General features: G+C 46.8%; 1 protein-coding gene across 1 annotated transcript in view; it reads left to right on the top strand.

The window, feature by feature from the left end:
• The window catches only part of SORCS2 (sortilin related VPS10 domain containing receptor 2), a gene marked incomplete at its 5' end in the record, with an annotated part of 143,908 nt that overhangs the window by 98,573 nt on the left and 19,608 nt on the right, over positions 1–25,727 (top strand). Inside the window, 9 exons of the mRNA XM_082234236.1 lie at positions 1,757–1,864; positions 2,519–2,639; positions 4,511–4,644; positions 14,797–14,925; positions 15,616–15,787; positions 19,153–19,339; positions 20,698–20,831; positions 24,682–24,805; positions 25,203–25,315. Coding sequence (XP_082090362.1) covers positions 1,757–1,864; positions 2,519–2,639; positions 4,511–4,644; positions 14,797–14,925; positions 15,616–15,787; positions 19,153–19,339; positions 20,698–20,831; positions 24,682–24,805; positions 25,203–25,315 — 1,222 coding nt within the window. The remainder of the gene's footprint in view (positions 1–1,756; positions 1,865–2,518; positions 2,640–4,510; positions 4,645–14,796; positions 14,926–15,615; positions 15,788–19,152; positions 19,340–20,697; positions 20,832–24,681; positions 24,806–25,202; positions 25,316–25,727) is intronic.

The raw sequence follows: 25,727 nt of genomic DNA, 5'->3' as shown, positions 1-25,727 counted from the left end.
TGGTTTAGCGGCTTAGCGGATCAGCTGATTAGCAGCTTAGCGGATCAGCTGTTAAGCGGCTTAGCGGATCAGCTGATAAGCGGCTTAGCGGCTTGGGAAAAGGGGGGGAGGAAAAAAGCCCCGCAGGAACTCACAAGACATTTTCGTCTTGCGAAGCAAGCTCATAGGAAATTCGTTTTACGAAGCACCTCTGTCAGAGCTGCTTCCAGATCCCAGCTCACAGAGGATCACGCTAGCCAGCGTCCACTTTATAAAAGTCTTTATTGAGTTACAGTTTCCATTTCCAAGCTGCAGCGTGCAGCTCTATGTCTTAGAAGCTAGACCGGCGAACCTCCGTCTGAGTCCCCGCCTCCTGTACACCAACTTAATACTCTAGCCTTACTCCACCTCTTCCGCCTTTCCTTCCTTCTCTGGGTCCCTCTGCCCCCCGTGGTCTCTTCCTTCCTGGACTCTTCCGACGCCGACCCCCCGGACCCTTCTCCCTCTTTGCGGCGGGCTTTAGGACCTGGCTCCCTTTCCGGGCTGCTTACTGTGCCGCCTTCCTGCACATTTGAACTTGGCGCGCGCGCCCAACTTTTCACCTTCCTCTTGACCGTTTCCTCACTCCCCGACGGAGGTGTGGCCAATCCTGACTCAAGCCCTCCCGCCTGTGGCGAGTCACCGGATCCCGATATCTGGCCCCCTTCCTCCCTGCTGCGCCCTGTTGGGGAAGCTGGCCCCGATTTCCAACTGCTGCTCTCTGAGCCCCCTCTGGTCCCTTCTTCCTGGGGTGTCTCCCTAAGCCCCCCCCCTTGCTCTGACCACTGGCGCCCCTTTCTGTGAATCTTCCGATTCACTGGAAAGACTCGGAGATCTCGGGCCGCCGTCATCGCTCATGTTTCCTTCGTATTCCTCCCCTTCGCTCTCTGTTTCCTCCCTTTCCTGTGCCTCAGCTCCTGAACCCCTGACAACCTCCAAAACGGAAAACCCTTTCGTCTAGCGGGTTTTCCGTCTTGCGAGGCATTCGTCTTGCGGGGCACCACTGTACATGCATGTCTAAGAATCAAGACAGAAGTAAATCACAAACACTTTATTCTAAAGCAAGTAGTAACAACCATAGCACAGCTGAACACATATTCTTAGGTCTCACTGTTCCCTATAGTTGACTCTCATCTCTTTTTATAGGCTGAATCCCTTCAGCTGTCGTGACTCAGAGAGAAACTGCTGTACATACTAAACCACCATAATTTGTCTATGCAAATTATGCTTATCAGTCCTTGATTTACTGGTGCAGTGTGCAAGATATGCTATTCTACAATGGAATGTGAAGATTTTAAATTTCTAATTTGGAGAACTGATATGGTTGTTTGAGGGAAATGTACTGGTGGAGAGATTTAGTTGACTGGGATAACAACCAAAATAGGCATCCACACATTGTGACCTTCTCCCTTCTTTGCTGTCTTCCTCCTCCATGACTTTTAGGGGATGGATTCAGTACATTCAGTCTCAAACCTTTATTGGCATATAGACAAAACTCCAAAAGGTTCAGTACAATAAAATCACTCAGCAAAATCTGCACCTAAGAATTAAAATACTGTTGTATAACATTCACGCATCCTCCTTGCGTACATTCACAACTTAACTACTATGGGCTTTTAAAGTCTTATGGCTTAATTAATTATTTCTAATGGTGGTGATGATCAGTACTTATTTTCAAACCATTCTGTATAAATAAGACCTGCAATAAATAAGAAACAATATTTTTTTTCATTTACAGGTTTAGTGTCGATGAAGGCCAAACATGGAGCACTCATAACTTCACCAGTATCTCCGTTTTTGTTGATGGCCTACTCAGTGAGCCTGGAGATGAGACTTTAGTCATGACGTAAGTAGAATCTACTGCACCAGTACACAAACTGCATGGGGAAAGTTGGAAGTTTCCTTTAGAAGACATTCCTTGTTTGTGTGCGCGCGTGTGCTCATGCACACACCTGGGTATACATACATGTTACAAGAATCACATCAGCCTCCACAGGCAAACCAGATTCTCACTTCTGAAGATCCCCTAGAGATGGGCAGAGAAGGCTGTTGAGGATGACAAGGATACACGCAGGGATGGGGGAGACATTGGCCACCACTTGCCCCTGTTTATCTTTCCTAGTGACAAGGACTCGTCCACACTTCTGCTTGTCCTCTGCCTAGAACGCATGAGTAAGAGCAGTTTCCCTTAACCCTGATTGCTGTTTGTTCTGATTCAGAGCTAAACCATGGGTTTTCCTGGGTGACATCAGTGGGGCAAACGGAAGTGTGGGTGAGCCCTGATTGTCCCCAGGCACTGTGAAGGGAGGGATAGGGACACAATTTGCCACTGATACATAGAATTGTACACAAAATACTGTGACTACTAAGAGTCTGAAAATGCAACGTACGTTTTTACACCCAACAACCAAAATAGAACTTATTGATTGGTGTTACTCTCCTGCATTTTATCCCCTGTTTAACTGGTATCTAATTCTGAAGCTTTTGATCTTTCTCTTAGAATCTTTGGACACATAAGTTTCCGCTCAGATTGGGAGTTAGTGAAGGTAGATTTCCGCCCTTCTTTTCCTCGAGAATGCACTGATGAGGACTATGAATCATGGGACCTGACAAATCTACAGGTATAACCTCAGATAAAATAGTCGCTGCCACAACTGGTGACACTGGTCTGATTCAGTGTTACATGTACAAACCAGAATGAACCCTTCTGTGCTTCTCCTCTCCTGCCTCCCACTTTTGTTTGTAAAGGGTGGATATGTAAAGCTTCCATTCATGGTCTAGCTATAACAAGCTGCAGTTGCCTGTTTCATGTAATTACAGAAAACTGGTGGTTTGCACAAACCATAGTTATTTAATAAGTCATGGTGTCATCCTGGTTTAATATATTGGTTTCTTAACTAACTATGATCTGTAAAAACTACAGTTTTCTAATTTCAGACAAACTAAGAAACTGCAGTTTGTTATAAAAACCAATTGAAAACTTTTTAATTTCCTCCTCTTGTAGAGGAAGGGAAATAGGGAACATTTGATGCCAAGGCTCAAAACAGCTCATGTATTTAACACTAAGGCGGCAGTCCTGCACTGCACTTTAAGGAGTAAGTACCATTAAACTCAGCCTTTACTTGTGAGTAGACATGCCTAGGATTCAATAGGAAGTTTTTTCATGCCTAATTGTGTTAACCATTTCCTCCCTATCTGTGCCCCCCTCAAACAAAGCCAGCTTGCCACAGTAATTAGACAGACCCCCTAGAGTAATTAGACTTTAAAAGCCACTTGCTGGTTCCAGTAAGATACTTTTTCTCAAGCCTAATTACTGTACTGTGGGGAGGGGAGGTTGCAGTCCAGATGGGGAAGCCTCATAAGCCACACCCAGCCTGTGGGAAAAATCTTCCCCACCCTTGGATGTTATTTGGGTTTCTAAATCTATGTCTTGTTTATTCTCAGAAATTGTCAGGGACTGGGCAGAGGAGGAATGGTGGAGACCGCCTCCCCAGCTTGACCCTTCCAGGGAGGAGGAAGAGGAAGACAGTTTAGATTTACAACAAGGGTTTAAGGGAGGTCACAGCTCAGAGGCCATGAGGGCGAAAGTTGGGAAATAATGGGAGAAGAGGAGGAGGAAGCATCCGGGGGGACGGGGACGGGACAACAGCTGATGGACACAGTGTCTTTAGAAAGCATTCCAGACACTCCACCTCCCAGAACCCGGCAGGACTTGAAAGTAGAAGAGCAAAGAGCACAAAGACAGAAGGCACTTGTCAGCACCTGTAGGAGAGATGATGCAAATGACGAATGAGAAAGTGGGGGAGACGGGGGTGGAGATTCAGTTGGGACAGTGCCATTATCCAAGAGGCTGGGTTCTATAGCCTCTCTCTGTAAATACTGAAAGCAAACGGTAAGAAACATTTCCATGTCTTTGTACATTCCTGGGCAACCAGCCAGAGGTCACTGGCAGCAGCCTGACAAAAAAATCAGGTTGATAGCTGGCCATTAAGGAGTCACCAACATTGATTAGTATAAATCAAATATTACCTCTACTAATGTCAACCATTTAAAAATCTATTTTTTTAAGTGCTAAAGAGAATTGGCTAGCTGTTAGCTAAGGTGAGAGAGTCTGCATTATTAAAAGCCCTGTAGGCCAATTCAGATTGCTGGTTTTGACTTATAAAGCCTGAAAACTGGAGGGTGATAACGTGAGAGCGGGCCTTTTCTGTGGTGGCTCCCCATTTGTGGAATGCTCTCCTCAGGGAGCCTTCTTTAGGCACCAGGCCTTTCCCCAGGCCTTCGGTTAAGTAAACCATCTATGTCCTTTTAAACTGAATGTGTGTGGGTGTTTTCATTGTTTTCGTTGTTATTATGCTATGTATTTTAGTTTTTTATACTGTAAACCTTTCTGTGATCCTTGGATGAAGGGCGGTAGGTAAATAACAAACAAACAACCTTTGTATGTTTAATCCTATCTGGTAGTTATGAGAGTTCACATTCTAATGTTCAGGGCGACCTCTGCATCATGGGTCAGCGGAGAAGTTTTCGGAAGAGGAAGAGTTCCTCGTGGTGCATTAAAGGAAGAAACTTCACATCCGCACTCACTTCCACAGCTTGTGAGTGCAGCCCTTCAGATTTCTCATGGTGAGCTTTTCTATGGGTCTTTGTGATGGCTTAACTACATATTCTGTATTAATCTTATTGAAAACCCTAATATTTAACAGAAGTGGTAGTTATGCACTGGTTAGAAAGAGAAAATTATTTCTAGCTTTCCTTTGAGGATGTGGTGGTGGTAGTAGTAGTAGTAGTAGTAATAGTCAACACTTCATATCTCCAGCTGTTCTACCCCACCTATGCATTTGTCAGAGTTACTTAGGAGACTTCATACCCCACCTTTCAGTTCCAAAGGACCCCCATGGTACCTTACAGAGAGATTTTGAAAACAATATAGGGCATTTGAAAATAAAGTATAAATATGTAGAATTTTGAAGTACATACAGCAGCAGCGGTAACTTCCCTCCCAAGGCCTTCGCGCATAATGTGTTCACTGCCCACCAAAAGTTGAGCAGTTATTGAACCTGGAGGAGTTTCCTTGTAACAGCATTTCATAACTGTGAGTACTTGACTGAAAAGGCAGTGTCTCAGTCACAACTCCAAGCAATTTCTGGTGCCCCCCAGCCCCCCATAGTTGGACTGTTGGGCTTGTTTGTTTGATTCCATTTATGAATTAGGGGGACGCGGGTGGCGCTGTGGGCTAAAGCCTCAGCGCCTAGGGCTTGCCGATCGAAAGGTCGGCGGTTCGAATCCCCGCGGCGGGGTGCGCTCCCGCTGCTCGGTCCCAGCGCCTGCCAACCTAGCAGTTCGAAAGCACCCCCGGGGGCAAGTAGATAAATAGGTACCGCTTACCAGCGGGAAGGTAAACGGCGTTCCGTGTGCGGCTCTGGCTCGCCAGAGCAGCGTTGTCACGCTGGCCACGTGACCCGGAAGTGTCTCCGGACAGCGCTGGCCCCCGGCCAATAGATGTGAGATGGGCGCACAAACCCCAGAGTCTGTCAAGACTGGCCCGCTCGGGCAGGGGTACCTTTACCTTTACCTTTTTATGAATTTCACAGTGATTCCACAGCAAACAATTGGAAACAAATTTTGAAATATACTCAGGGTCGCAAAGTGATTTCATGCTCTTTATTCAGCTCATAGTGGTGAGGAGGAATGAATGAAAGTCCCCTCACAGTATCTGCTTTATATACATTATTTACACAATAGGCTGCCCATGATTGGTTAATTCTGGAATTCTACTGTAAGCCAATCAGGTTGTGGATTCACTTCTATCTGGAGCAGGATTGGGTGGTTCCTGCCAACCAATCATACTGCTGCATTGTTCTAGGACCAATCAGCCTGCTGCAGTTTGGATCCTATTGAACTCAGTACATAACACCCCTCCCCTCTAAGTTCCAGTCCTGCCCGGGAGGTCGCATTCATAATCCTCGAGGTACGCCGGCAGCCTACGTGTGCGTTGCGGCCTGGGGTGTTCCCTGGTCCGGGCTCCAGGTTCTGGCTCGTGTTCCAAGGATGCTGGCTGTGATGGGGCTGTTTGGTCTGGTGCAACCGGCTCGCTCAGTCGTGGTTCTGGTTCCGGTGTCCTTTCGGCCTCACGGGTCCTCTCTGTATTTACTGATTCTGCCTCTCCTGCTGGCCCCTCCTGCTCTATGGGCCTCACTGCCCCGCTGTTCCCTTGGGACTCCTCTGACCTTTCCTCCTCCTGGTTTTCTCCCGGGAATCGTCGCCGTATCTGGTCGCAGTGGCGGCGCCAGCATTGCCCCCCATCCGTTAGCACCTCGTACGACGCGGGGCCAGTGACCCTGGTGACTGTGGCGGGTACCCATGCTGGGCCTGCCCCAAAATGCTTTGCGTACACTGGGTCCTGGGCCTTGAAGGTCCGGGGGTTTCTGCCTTCCCCCACCACTACCTCATCCTGAGCTCTATCGGGGTGAAGGCGATCCAATCTGATTGCAAGGCGCCGACCCATTAGTAGTTCAGCGGGGCTCCGGCCAGTCGTTGAGCTGGGGGTGCTGTGCTGTGCTAGAAGGAATGTGGCAAGGCGGTACTCCCAGTCCCCTTGCGTCATGCAGCGAAGGGTTTCCTTGGTAGTCCGCACCATGCGTTCTGCTTGGCCATTGGTGGCAGGGTGGAACGGTGCCGAACGGATGTGGCAGATGGCGTTCTGCGCTGTGAAGGTTTGGAATTCTCCTGACGTAAATGCAGTCCCGTTGTCTGAGACAAGAGTGTCAGGGAGCCCGTGGGTTGCAAACAGCCTGCGTAGTACCCGGATGGCTGCGGAAGTGGAAGTGGACGGTACCAGTGCGACTTCCAGCCATTTGGTGTAGGAGTCCACCACTATGAAGAATGTTTTCCCCTGGAAGGGGCCAGCGAAATCCACATGCAGGCGTGACCATGGTGCTCGGGCGGACTCCCAGGACTGGACTGGGGCCCTTGGGGGATCTGGGCGGGATTCTTGGCAGGCCTGGCAGTGTTTGACCCAGGCCTCTATCTCTCCATTGATCCCCGGCCACCACACATAACTCCTGGCCAGGGCCTTCATTCTTACTACCCCTGGATGTGTCTCGTGTAGGGCTGTGAGGACCCTTTTGCGGAGGGGCTGGGGAACAACGACTCTGCTTCCCCATAACAGGCACCCCTTGTGGGCCGACAGTTCATGTTTGCGGGTTGTGTAGCCGGCGAATTCTGGCCCGGGGCTGCTGCTGGGCCATCCCCTCCACACCCAGTCCAGGACCCGGGAGATGACCCTATCTTTCTTGGAATGGTGTGCAACTTCTTGTGCCTGAATGGGGCGGTCGGGAAGCAGCTCCAGGCTCATAACCTCTTGTGCAGGTGCTGGGTCAGGGCCTGTTTCCGGTAGTGGTAGCCTGCTGAGGGCGTCCGCATGGCCCATCGCCTTCCCAGGTCGGTGAATCAGTGCATACTGGTAGCTGGCAAGGAAAATTGACCACCTGAGGACGGGAAGAGACAGCACTTGGGGGGTCTGCTTTTCGGGGGCAAACAAGCCAAGCAACGGCTTGTGGTCAGTCACCACGGTGAAGGGAAATCATTGAATTTTTTTACTCCCTTCATGATTGCCAGACCCTCCTTGTCGATTTGCGAGTAGTTCCGCTCGGTTGCGTTGAGTGTCTGGGAAAAGTACGCCACCGGTACCTCTCTTCCATCTGGGAGTTGGTGCCCCAGGACAGCGCCAATGCCATAGGGTGAGGCGTCGCATGCTAGCACCACCGGCAGCCTCTCGTCAAAGTGTGCCAAGACCGAGTTTGAGACAAACAAGTCCTTGACTGCCTGGAATGCGGCCTCCTGGCGCTGGCCCCACACCCAAGGGGCCCGCTTGTCCAGGAGTCTGTGTAGGGGCTCTGTTACCGCCGCCTTGTGGGGAAGGAAGGAATGGTAAAAGTTCAATAGTCCCAAGAAGGCCTGAAGTTCAGTCTTGCTCTTGGTTGCTGGGGCATCACAAATGGCCCGTACCTTGTCCCCAGTCGGGTGGACCCCTTCTGCGTCCACCATAAATCCGAGAAAGTCCACCTGAGGCACTCCTAGTAGACATTTTTCCCGCTTTACCTTGAGACCCGCCGTCTGGAAACGGTGCAGAACGGTGCGGAGGCGGTCCTCAAACTCCTCTGGTGTGGGCCCGGCAATCAACACATCATCGAAGAAGGGGGTGACGCCAGGAATCCCTTTAAGGAGCGAGTCCATTAGATTCTGGAATATGCCTGGTGCCACACTGACACCGAATTGCAGCCGCTTTACCCTGAACGCTCCTCTGTGCGTCACAATCGTCTGTGCCTCTGCTGTGGACTCATCTACTGGCAGCTGTTGATATGCTTGGGCCAAGTCCAGCTTGCCAAAAATTTTCGACCCAGCCAGGGTGGCAAGGACATGGCTGACCACTGGCACTGGGTATGCGTGGGCCGTGAGGGCCTTGTTTATGGTACATTTGTAGTCTGCGCAGATGCGGACCGAACCATTAGGCTTGACGGGTGTGACGATTGGGGTTTCCCAGGGGGCATTAGGCACCGGCTCCAGCACTCCTTGCTCCACAAGTCGGTCCAATTCCTCGTCTATACGGGGTTTCAAGGCAAACGGGACCCGGCGGGCCTTGAGCCTGACCGGTCGAACTGCGGGGTCAAGCTGTAGCGCAATGGGGGGGCCCGTATACTGTCCCAATTTCCCATCGAAAACTCCTGGAAATTCCTTGCATATGGCGTCCACGTCCACTTGTAAGCTAGTGTGGTTCACCCCGGTGACAGCTAGCCCCAGTGGTCCAAACCATGCCAATCCCAGTAAACTAATGTAGGAGCCCTTGACCACAAGCAAGTCCAGTTGCCGCGTCCGCCCTCGGTATTGCACCCTGAAGGTCCCCACCCCCATTGTGGGGACCTTACGTTTCTGGAAGTCCCATAGGGTGAATGGGGCCGGCCTGAGTTTGGGACCCCCAGTAGGACCCAGTTTCCTTAAGGTCCTTGCCGAGATTATGGATAGAGTTGAACCCGTGTCAAGCTCCATGCGGCAAGGGGCCCCCTCTATCTGTACCTCTACATAAATTTTCTCTACGTTGGGGTGGGGCAACTGGTATACCTGGAAGTCTGTGAGCTCCGTCGAGTTGCCTTGGTGCGTTGGGCCCCGGGACCTGGGGCTCTTGGATTGGTCATCTGCTGCCTGGCGTCGGGTGGGCCGAGCCCAACACACCCGGGCGATGTGTCCTGATTTTCTGCACAGCCTGCACTCTGCGTTGCGGAAACGGCAGGTCCTCCTCTCGTGACTCTCCCCGCAGCTTGCGCAGTTCCCTCCTTCTCGTTGTGGCAGCTGTGGTCTGTGCGCTGCTTGAGTGCGCTGCTGTACTCGGTGCACCTCCTCCCTGTCGGATCCTGAGTCGTCGGTGAGGTCTTCATGGTGGACCCTCAGTTGAGACGGCAGGCTCGGCCGTGCCTCTTGCGTCGACCTCTCGGCAGCTTCTGTTGCCAGGGCCTCCTCCAGAGCGACCTGGAACGTTAGGTCCTTCTTAGCGTAGAGGCATCGTTGCAGCTTCTCATCCTTCAGGCCACCGACGAGGCGGTCACGGAGCATGTTCTCCAGCTCTGAGAAGTTGCAGAACCGGGCGGCTTGGCGGAGAGAGGTCACAAACCCAGTTATGGTTTCCCCATGGGCTTGCTGCTTTGCGTAGAAGGCATTTCGACGAGCCACCACTGAGGGCTGCGGCGAAAAGTGCCCCTTCAGCTGTTCCATTATTGTTTTGTATGGAACAGTAGCGACGTCTTGAGGTGCAAGGAGAGCCCGGGCGATTTCAAATGTCTCCTCTCCACAGACGCTGAAGAATATCGCCCTCTTCTTGGCGTCTTCTTCATCAGTGACCCCCTTGGCTTCTAGGAGGAAGGTGAAACGGGAGGCGTATGCTTCCCAGTCTCCAGATGCTGGGTTGAATGGCGAGAAGCTGCTGTCGGTTGCCATTCTGAGTTCCTTGTGTCCCGGAGCTGAAGCCTGGATACACGGTGCGAGGCAGCGGTGCGGCAGGTGGCGGTGCTGCGGTGCTGTGTGTGGCAGTCAGCTCAGCGGGATCCCACCTTCGTCGCCAGTGAAATATACTCAGAGTCGCAAAGTGATTTCATGCTCTTTATTCAGCTCATAGTGGTGAGGAGGAATGAATGAAAGTCCCCTCACAGTATCTGCTTTATATACATTATTTACACAATAGGCTGCCCATGATTGGTTAATTCTGGAATTCTACTGTAAGCCAATCAGGTTGTGGATTCACTTCTATCTGGAGCAGGATTGGGTGGTTCCTGCCAACCAATCATACTGCTGCATTGTTCTAGGACCAATCAGACTGCTGCCTTTTGGATCCTATTGTTCTAGGACCAATCAGCCTGCTGCAGTTTGGATCCCATTGAACTCAGTACATAACAAATTTCATATGTAAGAACAGTTAAAACCCAATACAGATAGAGGCCAGGATAACGAACAACACTTAAAAGGTTTGTTGAAAAAGGATTGTGTTGTGTTTGGCTCCCAGCTGCTCTGATCCTGTGTCAGTCAGAAAATGGACTGAGTGAGGACAGGAAGTAGCTACATACTCAGCTCTGAACATTTCCTGCCTTGGATGCAGGGTGGCTATCACAGCTCATGTGACAGCCTGAAACTCACTAAAGCCATATTTCAGCTGAGACCAATGGTCCTTTTACAAGCACAAATGATCAAGCTGGTGGCACCTGCATTTAGTCCACAAAAACTAGGGAGAAACCCAGGACACAGTGGCTCAGCCATGACCAGAATCCTGCTGCCCAGGTCTGGACCAGCCCTTAAATAAAGGTTGTTCCTTTATGGAGTGTTGTAGGGCCAGCCCACGCTAGTGGAAAGAGGCATTGCACACATTCTTCCCAGAGCCTTTTTACTCACCACACTGCCTGCGTGGGTTTGGGAAGGAGCTTGCAGGTGATAGGCAGTTTGTTTGCATTGGGTCCTCTGGGCCCTGTGGCTGCATTCATAGAATCATAGAATCATAGAATCATAGAGTTGGAAGAGACCACAAGGGCCATCGAGTCCAACCCCCTGCCAAGCAGGAAACACCATCAGAGCACTCCTGACATATGGTTGTCAAACCTCTGCTTAAAGACCTCCAAAGTAGGAGACTCCACCACACTCCTTGGCAGCAAATTCCACTGTCGAACAGCTCTTACTGTCAGGAAGTTCTTCCGAATGTTTAGGTGGAATCTTCTTTCTTGTAGTTTGGATTCATTGCTCCGTGTCCGCTTCTCTGGAGCAGCAGAAAACAACCTTTCTCCCTCCTCTATGTGACATCCTTTTATATATTTGAACATGGCTATCATATCACCCCTTAACCTCCTCTTCTCCAGGCTAAACATGCCCAGCTCCCTTAGCCGTTCCTCATAAGGCATCGTTTCCAGGCCTTTGACCATTTTGGTTGCCCTCCTCTGGACACGTTCCAGTTTGTCAGTGTCCTTCTTGAATTGTGGTGCCCAGAACTGGACACAGTACTCCAGGTGTGGTCTGACCAGAGCAGAATACAGTGGCACTATTACTTCCCTTGATCTAGATGCTATACTCCTATTGATGCAGCCCAGAATTGAATTGGCTTTTTTAGCTGCCGCGTCACACTGTTGGCTCATGTCAAGTTTGTGGTCAACCAAGACTCCTAGATCCTTTTCACATGTACTGCTCTCAAGCCAGGTGTCACCCATCTTGTATTTGTGCCTCTCATTTTTTTTGCCCAAGTGCAATACTTTACATTTCTCCCTGTTAAAATTCATCTTGTTTGTTTTGGCCCAGTTCTCTAATCTGTCAAGGTCGTTTTGAAGTGTGATCCTGTCCTCTGGGGTGTTAGCCACCCCTCCCAGTTTGGTGTCATCTGCAAATTTGATCAGGATGCCCTTGAGTCCATCATCCAAGTCGTTGATAAAGATGTTGAATAAGACCGGGCCCAAGACAGAACCCTGTGGCACCCCACTAGTCACTCTTCTCCAGGATGAAGAGGAACCATTGATGAGCACCCTTTGGGTTCGGGCAGTCAGCCAGTTACAAATCCACTGAGTGGTAGCATAGTCAAGACCGCATTTTACCAGCTTCTTTACAAGAATATCATGGGGCACCTTGTCAAATGCCTTGCTGAAATCAAGGCAGGCTACATCCACTGCGTTCCCTTCATCTACCAGGCTTGTAATTCTGTCAAAAAACGAGATCAGGTTAGTCTGACATGACTTATTTTTCAGAAATCCATGCTGACTATTGGTGATCACAGCATTCCTTTCTAGGTGCTCACAGACTGTTTGCTTAATGATCTGCTCCAGAATCTTCCCTGCTATTGATGTCAGACTGACTGGGCGGTAATTATTTGGGTCCTCTCTTTTCCCCTTTTTGAAAATAGGGACAACATTTGCCCTCCTCCAGTCTGCCGGGACTTCGCCTGTTCTCCAGGAATTCTCAAAGATGACTGCCAGTGGTTCTGAGATCACATCTGCCAGTTCTTTTAATACTCTTGGATGCAGTTCATCTGGCCCTGGAGACTTGAATACATCTAAACTAGCCAAATATTCTTGTACTATCTCCTTAGTTATTCTGGGCTGTGTTTCCTTTGCTGAATCATTTGCTCCAAATTCTTCAGGTCGGGCATTGTTTTCTTTATCGGAGAAGACTGAGGCAAAGAAGGCATTGAGGAGTTCAGCCCTTTCTGTGTCCCCTGTTTGCATTTCACCATCTTCTCCTCTGAGTGACCCCACTGTTTCTTTGTTCTTCCTTTTGCTACGAACATACCCATAAAAGCCTTTTTTGTTGCTTTTAACCTCTCTAGCAAGCCTGAGTTCATTCTGTGCTTTAGCTTTTCTGACTTTGTGTCTACACGTGCTGGCTATTTGTTTGAATTCCTCTTTGGTGGTTTCCCCCCTTTTCCATTTTTTGTACACATCCTTTTTTAATCTTAATTCAGTTAAAAGTTCTTTAGATAGCCACCCTGGCTTCTTTAGGCACCTTCCACGTTTCCGTCTCATTGGTATTTCCTGTCATTGTGCTTTTACTATCTCCCTCTTAACAAACTCCCAGCCATCATGAACTCCCTTTCCTTTTAGTATTGCTGTCCATGGGATCTCACCCAGCACTTCCCTAAGTTTTATGAAGTCGGCTTTCTTAAAGTCAAGAAATTGAGTCCTAGTATGCTTGGCTGCTCCTTTCCGCTGTATAGTAAACTTCAGAAGAGCATGATCACTCGCGCCTAATGATCCTTCCACATCTACCCCACTAACCAGGTCATCAACATTGGTTAGGACCAGATCTAAAATGGCTGTTCCTCTTGTTGCTTCTCCCACTTTCTGGACAATGAAGTTGTCTGCAAGGCCAGTGAGGAATCTGTTTGACCTTATGCTCTTGGCTGAGTTTGACGTCCAACAAATATCCGGGTAATTGAAGTCCCCCATTACTACTATCTCCCTTCCTTTTGCATGCTTGGCCATCTGTTCCAGGAAGGCATCATCTATGTCCTCCGTTTGGCTTGGGGATCTATAGTAAACTCCCACAATGAGGTCTCTGTTATTCTTCTCTCCCTTAATTTTGACCCAAATGCTCTCACTTTGGCTTTGAGGTTCTAAATCTTGGATCTCTTCACAGGTATACACATCCCTGACATATAACGCCACTCCTCCTCCTTTCTTGTCTGGTCTGTTTCTCTGAAATAGATTGTATCCCCCCATTATTACATTCCAATCGTGGGACTTATCCCACCAGGTTTCAGTGATGCCTATTATGTCATATTTAGTTTGCTGTACCAAGAGCTCAAGCTCATCTTGTTTATTTCCCATGCTTTGCGCATTAGTGTAGAGACATTGAAGTCCATTAATCATTCCCCCGTGTCTCTTATTTAAGGATTTTTTCCTCCCACCACTAGGTCCGCGTGCTGTTTGCTCCATTTGGTCTATGACATTTGGATGATCATCTTCATTAATTGATAGACTCCTACCTTCAGGAGCACTGTCTCCCTCCCCCACATTAGTCAGTTTAAAGCCCTCCTGATGAGGTTTCTGAGATTTTTGGCAAAAACATTTCTCCCAACCGTTGTGAGGTGCAGCCCATCACTTGCCAGAAGTCCATCTTCAAGAAACTGCAGTCCGTGATCTAAGAATCCAAACCGTTCCTGTTTACACCATTTGCGAAGCCAGCTGTTCACTTCCACTATTTCCCCCTCTCTCCCTGGGCCACGTCGTTCAACTGGGAGGACAGACGAGATTACAATTTGTGCATTTAGTTGCTTCAATTTCCTGCCGAGAGCCTCGTAGTCTCTTTTGATCTTCTGGAGGCTATTGCTTGCAGTGTCATTGGTTCCCACATGAACCAAGAGGAAGGGGTATTCGTCAGTGGGTTTTATGATTCCTTGCAGTCGTTCAGTTACATCTTGGATCTTAGCCCCGGGGAGACAGCACACTTCCCGAGACATCTTGTCAATTCCCGAGACATCTTGTCAATTCCCAAGACATCTTGTCACTTCCCGAGACATCTTGTCACTTCCCGAGACATCTTCCGGCTGCAGGGCTCAGTAGACTCCTGCCATACAAGAGACCCTGGGGTGGGGGCTGGCTGACCCTCACTCACTTGGCATGAGGTGCCCTCCCAATGGCTACAAAAGATGCCAGTTGTGTACTCGTACTCCCCAGGCCACGTACACTACAAATAACACTTTACAAATTAATAGTAAAGACAAGTCAACTTCATGATTAATGCTTGTTTGTTGTTCTGTAGTGATTATGGGTTTGAGCGTTCAGCGCTGCAAAAATCTGAGCCAAACACGTGCTTTGCTGACTTTTGGTTCAACCCTGAAACTCCTCCTGAAGACTGTGTCTTAGGGCAGGCCTACAGAAGCAGCACAGGGTAAGTACTTGGGGAGTGTTCTGCTGTGGAAAGCAGCCCCATAGCTTCCTTCCTTCCTTCAGTTAATCCATTGCCTTTCTAAATGGATATTGAAAGGTTGCTGTTCGCCATTCCCAGTTTGGTTTAACAGGCAAGCCTTTTTCTCAGGGAACTCTGAGAGTTGTGGCTTTGGGAAGAGAATAGGGGTCTCCTAAGACTCTCAGCACCCTGAACAAACTACAGTTCCCAGGATTCTTTGGGTGAAGCCATGACAGTTTGAAGGGGCATCTTATTGCTTTGAATGCATGGTGTGGATGTGGCTTTATGTGGAAGCAAGACCCGTTGACCTTGGTGGGAATAACTTCCAAACAGAGATATAGCTCAGTGCTTTGCCTGCAAAATGTCCCAGGTTCAATTCCTGGTATCTCCAGGTAGCGGTCAAAATGCCCCCTGTCTGAAACCCTGGAGAGCCACTTCTGGTTAGTCTGAACAAAACTGAGCTAAATGGACCAGCAGTCTGGCTCAGTATAACACAGCTTCCTGTGTTTCTGGATTGTGCTGTTGGTTACCTTGGTCTGGTTCTCTTCCTGTTTTCCTCCTGCCTCATCCATGGAGAGAGATCAGATCCCTCCAAGTTATGATGCATGCTGTGCTTGGTGCACAGTCCCATTGTGCACTTAGATATGCTCTCCATTTCCATTTTTTCTACAGGTATCGCAAAGTTATATCTAATATATGTGAGGGTGGTGTGGATTTGCAGCAAAATGTATCTCAGCATCTGTGCCCTCTGACTGCTCCCAGAGGACTGCAGATAAGCATCAAAGGGGAGAGCCTTGCTGTTAAGCCTGGAGAAGATGTCACCTTCATTGTCAAACAAGATCAGGTAACTGTAATTTCCTGCCTCTGTAGATATTTGTCTCCCATCTGCTAAGTGAATGAATAGGAAGATGGGAAATGGCATGAGGCCCGGCATATTTGTTAACCGCAGAAGAAAAGGCATATTAATCCAGGTGCTGACGGTTCCAATTTCAGGACACTTAACACATTCTAAAACATTCCCCATATTAGTATTTGCTAACTGGGGCAGTTCAGTGGCTCCCATTGCAGGCCCAGGCCGCACACTTCCCACTCCTCCGCTCAGTTGAGCTACCAATAAAAGACACCACACAGTTGAATGGGATCAAATCAGGCCACAACTTTATTGACTACAGATGAAGTGGTTTGGCATAGACATTGAGTAAGCATTTTAATTTCTGAACTGCCTACAGGAAATGATATCAGGGTCAATCCGGAAGCAGGGATTCCTATGACTTACATCAAATGGAGGGATCCCTGCAGGGATCCCTGCCTCTAGGAGCACTGAGGCCCAAGCCCACCATCTGGGCAAATGAACAGAAGCAACTCCATCATGGATCTCTTTAATGGGATGCCCTGTTTCTGGAGGGGAAAGCGGGGGTACAACCCCCCTCCAATCAAGACTAAGGTCACTCAGTGCCTAAACTGCCGAAGTTGTGATGATTGCTACAAGGTAGGCAAAACCTCCAAGTCATAGCCAGTTCTCCTGAGAGGCAAATTCCTACCCAGCCACAACAGCTACCGCAGCCGTAGGAAGGTCAATTCAATGAGTAAATGCAAAATTACTAGAGTGAGTGGTGGGTTGATCCAACGAAGAAGAGCTGGGTGTCGGGGTCCGGTGTGGGCTGCTTTAAATCCCCCGGGAGCAGACCTGAGGGAAGCCTGATTGTTCTCTCTAGCCCGCTCCCGGAGAGCCCAGCTCTCTGTGCCAGTCTGCCATTGGCCAATTTGGCAGGCTGACGCAGAGCAGGATTTCAAGCTGGGAGCACGAACCAAAGCTCACGCTTCAGCAGGGATCAGACCCTTCATTGTCGGTGTGGTGGAGGTGCTGGCCGTCCTGCAAAGCCACCGCACCCCTACCTATAAGGGGGCAAGCGGACTTGCCCATGATCCTTGCAGCTGGGATCAACTTTCATTTGGAAGCAGGACATGTGTTTTATTCTTTCAGGATAGAGTTTCCACTTGGGTGGGTGGGTGGGGAACCTTGGCCAATTCTTTCTGGGGAAAGATTCATTCCAAACTCCTTGTCCTCCCAGATCCAGCCCTGCCAATTAATGTGGAAGGAAGTTTGCTGCAGAGCTTTTCCTTGCTATTAATCCCCTCTGCTGTCTTCACATAACTTCCTCTTAACATATGTTAGGAAGAAAATGGCCCTTTGTTAGGTTGTTTGGATTATCCAAATATCACTTCTTCCAGAAAGTACTCCCAGCCTATTTTTCTCCCCCCACGGTGTTTTCCCCCTCAAGGCCATGCTGTTATGAACACCGCAGAGTCTCTTCTCTTGAGATGGAGCAGGGGTGGCAAGCTACAGGCAGCCCTACTCTCTGTCCTCTCCTGATATCAAGGCTGGACAAGGGTTGCAAGACAACCCTAGCATTAATTAAAATGATGCAGCTGCCTCAGGTTGGGGAATGTTGGTGAGGGGGCAGGGAGGAGTAGCAGCAGCAGCCCCCTATAGCTACTCCTTCTGAGTCCTTCACCCATTCTCCTCTCTGTGTCTGTCCTGTCCTGGGTCTCCTGTCTTAGCCTGCTGCCCTCAAATGCAGTGGAGTCTGCTGTCTTGTTGCCAGTGTTGAAGTACAAGCCAACTGCTAGTTGCCTTCTGTGTAAGGAATGTGGGGGTGGGGAACATGCCTGTGTGGGATGGCATCCCTTCCCCCGGAGTGAAATAAGCTAGGGAAAGTCAAAGATAGGGTGTGTAATCTAGGAACATCCTCATCCAGAAGACATCTGACCCTATATAAACCTCTGGGGAGATAGGCCACACCTCAAATTCCTGGACTTTTATTTGTTGTGGAGCTTGTAACAAAGCTTTACAGAGCTGCGTAAACTTGGGAAAGGGAACCCACATATTCACCAGTTCTGATCCAGTTCTCCATGCAGGTAGTCCTCAAAGAGCTGCTAAAACCACTCCAGTTCCAAGTGTAGGGTGTGGGACTGCAGTTGTGCTTCCTCAGCCACTATTCTGGTAAACTCTTCCAAGAAGATGTTTACCAGAGTCTCACGATGCCTGCCCATTGCCATGTTGTTTGGGGCCAATGGGAGGTGGGGTCCAACAACATCTGGAGTTCCACAGGGTTTCCCATCCCTGATCTAGAGCATAGCTGAGTCACCCTCTGAAAAGAAACAGAAGGGGCTTCTTCCAAGAAAAAAAAAGGAAAGAAATATTCCCTCCTCAGGCAGTATTCTTTGATGCATCATTCCTCTTCAAGATCCAGTATTTTAGTGGAATCAACGCACAGTGGGAATGGTGAATTTCCAGAGGAAGAGAAGGATTATGTATTGATTGATTGATGGTTCCCCGGTGTACATCAGAAAGGGGTTCAATCTATGCTAGAGAGAGTGACTGGGCTTGTTTCCCCTGGTGTAATGGGAGAGAGGGCTTTCTTGCTTCTGAGATAATCTCTCTCTAGTGTTGTGCCCAGCTTATCAGATACCTTATCTGGGCTGCTGCATAATATTTTGAGAGATCAGGAGCAGCTGAGCCACCCCCATGGGGGCTTTGTAGTTTGGAGGGTTTATTGGCTTAGATGTAGGTGTTTCAAAATATGACAGGTTGGTAGAGTTTGGAATAAGACTAAGATATATTGCCAGATATTCATTCTCACCACTGAAATTCATGAAACTCGGAATAAACTTTTCACTGTCCAGTTTTTTAGACCCTCAGGTTGGTTTGGGAACATTCCAAAGTGTCCTGAGCTGGGGACAACAATCAGAAAAATCTGAATCTGAGGGAGAGCCTTGGATGATTAATTTACTTCTGTTGTTCTGCATGACACTGTCCCAAACACTTGGATTTTGATCTGAGTGTGGAGCGGAAGTTTGAGGGTTGGAAGACTTGATTCCCATTTTGAGGAGGGTCCTCATTGACGTTTGAATCCAGGCCAAGCATGGATAAATTCACAGGAACTCCCACATTCTGAATGCTGAACAGGCATTATTCCAGGGAATAGTCTCACACATTTCATCTGATTTATTTAAGAATCTTCCAAATGTCTATGTATTAAAAGAGATGAAAGCCCTATGAAAGAATTGGCAGTAATAATCCTCCTGATGACTAATTCTGTTTGTTTCCCAGTGCCAGTCTTTATGATGGAGCTGAATGCAAGTGTGTGTGTGGCTTTGTTTTGGTTTTACCTGTCTCTTATTTTTGCTGTCCTTGGCTTTTCATAGGGAGATATTTTAAACACCAAGTATCAGCTGAACCTTGGCGATGGCGTTAAGGCCATCTATGTGAATCTCACATTGACAGGTGAACCCATACAACACCGCTATGCAAACCCTGGGATTTACCGAGTCTCAGTGATAGCTGAGAATGCTGCAGGCCGAGACGAAGCAGTTGTGTTTATTCAGGTTCAGTGTAAGTCTTGACCTCTTTTTCTTAATTCTTCTCTAGTCTTTTGTCATCAACATCCTTAGTAGCAGTAGAAGTAGTCATAGCCATACTACTATTGCCATAGGTCAGTCTTGGCAACCTGTGAAATGAAGGCTTTTGTCACTTCAGAAAGAAGCAGAGACTCAGCTAAATTTGACCAGCTAAGTGCTCTTTTTGTTTATGAACCCAAGGTGTGTTGGTGTGTCAGGGACTGCCAGAGTTCCATAGTATGTGATCTCTGACACATTTATTCAGTACGCTGGATCCCTGAAAGCTGTTCAGCACCCAAGCCCACCTGCTAGAAATCAATGGAAGCATACACAGGTGGCGCATGAGCTCTGCTTTGCACAAATCCCTGGGCTACAACATTAGGTAAAGGGTAAAGGGACCCCTGACCATTAGGTCATACCATTAGGTGCCACAACATTACTATTTGTCAATGTAGTACCTCTTGTGCAGTCTGTTTTGCGGTGATGTGCAAAACAGATAGTGTGGAAAGTCTTTCAGTAACACTTAAGTCCATCAGATGCTCTGTTTTGTTGCCCTAGCATCAAACTAGTGTGGGAACAGAGATTGTCTAGTCGGTCAGACATCCAGCAAAACCATGACTTAAGCTTTTGGCAGAAATTCAGATGTGCAATTCCTGAGCTTGTCTGGCCAAGATGGAGAAAATTTCCCCATCCCACTAAGCTGAAGCAAAATCTCTTTGCATACTCTCTGGTCCCATAGGGTGTTGAAAGTGACTCTGCCAATATTTTGGCTCAGTCTGGTTAGGGAGTTGCACTATAACTTGGTCTGTCAATTTTGGGAGTTGCACAGCTCCTTTTCTCGAAGCAGAAGGCTAAGCTACTTCATAGAGTCTCCATTCTCTGAAGCCTGAAATGCCTTTCAAAGTTGGTGTGTTCAGTGCTGCTCAAACATGGATATGAGGGGCTTCAGAAAGGCTTTGGAATCTACTTCCTACTTGTAAGCATAATAAAATCCACTTCTCTTTTTCTTGATGAAAATTTCAATGTGTCACAAATATTGCTTGGGTCCCTTAATGCTTTGAGTGGGCATGCTGAGCTTTCAAGCAAGAGCATCTCAAATTTAATTCTGTAGGAGAGTTAATTCGGTGACCATTTTCTTGTATATTCTAGCATGCAAGAGAAAGTGCTGCCGGAAAGTGATTAACCACTTGGCTCTGGCCATTTACCTCAACCTGTTGGCAATGTGGGATTTGCTTGAAATGCATTGCTTATGTCTCTCAGTATGATATTGCTGATGAATTGTTTAAAGATTTCAGAACCTGAAGTGCTTGATAAATTAATAGTTTCTTAATTAATGATAGGGACTTTTTTTAGCTCCACTGCAGGCATTACAGCTAGAAGTAGTTCCTGTTACTGGCAAAAATCAGAAGGTGAACCTGACAGCCATCATCTTTCCCAGAAATGCTAACTTTACACTGTTTTACTGGTGGATTGGAAACAACCTTCAGGTATTGACTAGTAATTAATTCTGACTTCTCCAATATTTAAAACAGGAGTTCCTAACCTGTGGCTCTCAAGATATTGCTAGACCCCAACTCTCATTAGCCCTAGCCATCACGGCTAATAGGCAGATATAATGGGTCTTGTAATCCAGCAACTTTTAGAGGTTTACCACCCCTGTGTTAAAACTTTGCTTCTTATTCTTGTAGCACATATAAGAAACATCACAATCTTATGCGATACCATTCTGTTACACAAAATTTTGTCTCCATTATCCTTTGTATTTACCTGAGCACTGCAACTCCTTTTTTTCAAGAATACTCACAATTATAAAGACCTTTTGGGTCTTTAGGATTTTAAACTATTATCATTTTCCAGAACTTAGGTTAGCATTAACCTTGGCTAAGTGTCAACTAAGGAATTGGCTCTTCTGGATAGAATCTAGAAGAGACCTGCAACTAATTAGAAACACCAATTTCCCCCTTGATATCCATTCCTGAGAACAGAGCATTTTAGAACTAGTTACCTGAGCAAATTCTCACCAGTTTCCTTAAGAAATGCCTCTATTGAGCTGCATTCCCAAGTGATGCCCTGCAGTCTTGGATGGTCACTACAAGAAGGTCCCATATGCAGACAGACCTCAAGTGGAAGACATCACTCGTGATCTGCCAGCCTGCCCCTTATGTGGAGACCCAAGAGGTCGTTTTCTGAAGCCTTTGTTCACACAAGCAAGCTAGCACACCCCCAGCAGAAAATGTGCTGTTTCTTTGGAGTGACAATAATAGTTTCGTAACACAGACAGTGGCCCTCCATACACGGGCTGAAAAAATCAGGGAAAGGGAGTTAGATAAAATTGCTATAAATTGTTGTGGAAATTCAGAGGTTTGATCTCAAATCAAATTGGATTTGAGTTTGTTGTCTCTGGTAACTTCTCTCACTTAATATCATGGATGTTGGCTTATATTATTATTTTAGTAATACTATTGCTACAAGTTTGTCAAGGCCTTTGGCTAGAACAATAAATTTAGGAACAAACAAAGTATAGCAGTACGGAAGAGTGATAATCCTTTTATACCAAGAACTAACTTAGTTGGTCTTTAAGGTGCTACTGGAAGGAATTTTTTTATTTTAATCCTTTTATAAATAGTAAATAATATTTTTATTAGGAATTCAGTGTATGAGAGGGTAAGAGGTCACCTTAGATGCTCTGATAGAAATTGGCTTAATTTCTTACTTTGACCAACTTAACCTGTCCAGCTTCTTAAAACTATGACCATTCTCAAGCAACCTGTTTGATGTGGGTGTTCAGTTTCCCATGTACAAATCACAGAAGGGAGAATCGTTGTCACTTACACACATACAGACAGACTTCATTTACATTAAGGTCCCATCCAGGAGTGGCGTGTCCCGTTTCTCCACTGGAGATGAAACAGGAAGTGCTGCTTTGCCCTGCTTTCATGGCTCCTGCCATCACTGACCTGCTTCCGCAGCTGCCATGCAACCTGCCCCATCTCCCACTGGTGAAGGGCTGCCACCATCAATGCCAATTTTGGGCACGTCGATTTTTGGTGAAATCTCACCCAAAATGACTGTGATATTGTCCCATATCAGCACTGATGGGGCGGCACTTCTCCACTGGGGGTGGGGCAGGCAGAAGCAGCAGCCTCACCTGCCTCATGGCTGCACCCGCTCTGGTCCCATCCACACCATCTGCTTGGCTTTGGCCAAAGAATCCTGGGAACTGTAGTTTTTTGAGGTTGCTGGAAATTGTAGCTCTGTGGAGGGTAAACTACAGTTATCAGGATTCATTGGAGAAAGCTGAGTGCTTTAAATATGTTTTAAATGTATGATGTTGATGTGACCTAGGTTTCAAAAGCTTATTTGCCTACTTTTCTTAAGTTGGCTAGTTTTTTTAGTCCTTTCCCTCATTGGCTAATAAGTTCTGTCTGCTCATTTCAATTGGGTAAGATTTTGAAACAACTGAGAGAATTTGGGTACCGTATTTACTCGAGTCTAATGCACCACCAAATTTAATGCACATCTCAATTTTCAGAACCTTGAAACCAAAAAATTGTTTGCTGGTAATTGTAAATGTGCCATTGAATCTAATGCACACCTTTATTTTTGCAACGTGATTTGGCCAAAAAAGTGCACATTAGATTTGAGTAAATACAGTAATTCAAACAGCAATCTCTTGGCAGATCCAAAACTGGAACTGGTTTTGGCCATGATGTCAGCTGTCTGCTTTTCTTGCATCTTTCTACTGGTGTTACATTTGCTTGGGAGCTCTGGAAACCAGCCCTTTGTGCACTGTCACCCCCACCCCTCCAAAAAAACCCCACTGGAAATGGCTGAGATCAAAACGACTCCTGAAACCAAGTGGCGTTTGGGGCACTGCCCAGATACAACATCATGCCAGACAGTGAGGAAAGGCTTTTTGTCTAAGGAAACTGGTATTTTGTTAGTTTTTATGCTTTTTTTGCCAGCTCTAAAGTGTTCGTCTTCCTTATTTATTCCATTCAAATATACCGTACATTCTGATTTCCTTCATAATATAGTTAATATTTTTGCATTTTCCTTAAAATTTAGTGTCTCACATTTTTCATACTTCTACTCAGGCTTGTTCTGGATAACATGCACCTGATGATACACAGATAATTTTGATGTGTATGTATGTATGTAAAAAAAACCAACACATTTTAAAATTAAAAGCAGCACCAGGAGGCTGCAATTTTGAGGAAAGTAGCAGCAGGGGATGAGGGAAAGCTGCTTTATTTACTTTTTTCTGCCCAGAGCTGCCCCTCCCAAGCTGCTTCCCCCTGCCATGTGTTCTAGGTGCATGTTTGCAGGATAAACATGTTCAGAACTGGAAAAGTCAGCATAGGAGGATTTGGAGCCAGTTGAGAAAGGATTAAGCGCCTTTCCTCCCCTGCTGTCCTTCCACTCAAAATTGCAGGTTCCTGAAGCTCTTCTTTTTTTCAAAAACTGGTGGGGTTTCGTTATGCATATTTGCATGCAGCATCTAGCTTCCCATATGAATTTCTAAAAAAGAAGAAACAAGAATATGTACTGCATGCTCCTCTGAAAATAATTGTTGCTTGACCTTGGATCTTCTGCTGCTAATCCCCGATGCCCTGGAGCACCCTGTTGCTACCCAGAGAATACCCAGGAGCGCTTTCCAGGGTTGAGCCTTGGCAGCAAATACAAGTTCCAGGGTAATGCCCTGGTGAATCCTCACACAAACAAAGCCCTGCTTAGACCAAATTAAACAGTTTGTTACCATATGAAATATTTATGCTTCCACAGTTGCAATGTTCTCAGCATTTTTCTTCACCCTTCATTTGTTTCTCACCCTCTGCTCTAGGACTGAAAGAAAATGGCCCCCATTCCACATGCCATTTGCAGGTTTTTGTGAATTGGTGCTAGCAATGGTAGTCTTCTTTTTGGTTTTTTAAGACCTTTTTTGGTGCCCTTGCTCATAAGCATTGGAGCTTCTCTTGGCGGCTGCCACCTGTTGGCTTCTGCTTTTGTTTCATAATGTCCTGGAATGACGCTGCGTCTGAGACATTGCAGGGAACAAAAATGGCACCTGCCAGCTGGTAGCGATCAAGGGAAGCTCCTCTGCTGACAAATGTGGTGTGGACACACTTTTTTAGTAAAAGGGTTAAAAGTGGGGAGAAAGACGAGCACCATCGCTGCTGCCAATGGGAAGTTCCCTCAGATGTTTCAAATAATTTTGCTTCCCCTGAAAATTGTCCCCAGGTTTGTTACCTCCTTCAATTTAAAGATGAAAGCTCTTAGTTGAACATTTGGGCTTTGCTTATTTTTTCCTCTTTCTTTTCTTTTCTTTTTTTTTAGCCACTTCTGTCACTGGAGAATTTTTTGGTAACCAGTTTTGCAGAGGTGGGGGAAGTCAGAGTTACAGTTCAGGCTTCCTGTGGGAACTTCATGCTTCAGGATTCCAAGATTGTCCGGGTTTTGGGTGAGACATTTTCCTTTCAAATATATATTTTAAACTATGCAAATTATTTCACCTCCATCCTATTGTAGCTGAGACAGCTTGGGTGAAAGCTTGGGCTTTTCTGAATATTTACAAGTCTGTGGGTGCTTCAGCTGTGAACCTGACAAATCCTGGCACGCAATCAGCTTTGGGGAATTAATTCTACTCTTCCAGTGATTGTCATGGTTTTGTTATGTGTGTTCATGTACTATGTAGTTCTGCCCTTAGTTGCTTGTTTTCTGTTGTGAAAATTTTCAGATAAAGACTGTGGTTATAGAAAAAGCCTAATAGCTTGGTGCAGAGAAACTTTTGTGCAAATCCAGAATTGCTTTTTTAAGTATACAAAATTTGTTTTTAAGTTCTCTCTCCCTGTTTCCAGATAATTTTCAAGTACTTCCTCTAAGGTTTTCTGAACACCTGGACTTATACAACCCAAACATACCTGCCTGGCGGGAAGATGTTGGCCGTGTCGTAACACAACAGATTGCAAAGGTGCTTTGATGCTTTGCAAATTTAGCAGAGAGGGAACAGAGGGAATGTGGAGCCTTTGGAGAAGCTTGTATATAGAGTTAGTGCAGCAGGATGACATCACTGGGTTTTGGTTTTACTTCTTGTTCCCTTTGTGTCTTTAAATGAAGTAGAGACATTTTTCAGGGAGAATGTGGTTTTACGTCATTTATTTATCAAGTTATCAAGGTTTTAACAGTGATTGTAAATAAATGCTCTTGAATTGCTTGTATTTACTCAAATCTAATGCTCACCATTTTTGGCCAAATTGTGGTACAAAAATTAAGGTACGCTTTTGATTCAATGGCACATTTACAATCACCAGCAAATACTTTTTTTGGTTTCAAGGTTCTGAAATTTGAGGTGTGCATTAGATTTAAAATTATGGCATATAATT

This window comes from Podarcis vaucheri, assembly GCF_965113315.1.
Source record: "Podarcis vaucheri genome assembly, chromosome: 8".
Taxonomy (NCBI): domain Eukaryota; kingdom Metazoa; phylum Chordata; class Lepidosauria; order Squamata; family Lacertidae; genus Podarcis; species Podarcis vaucheri.
This window is presented reverse-complemented; position numbering and strand designations above follow the sequence as displayed.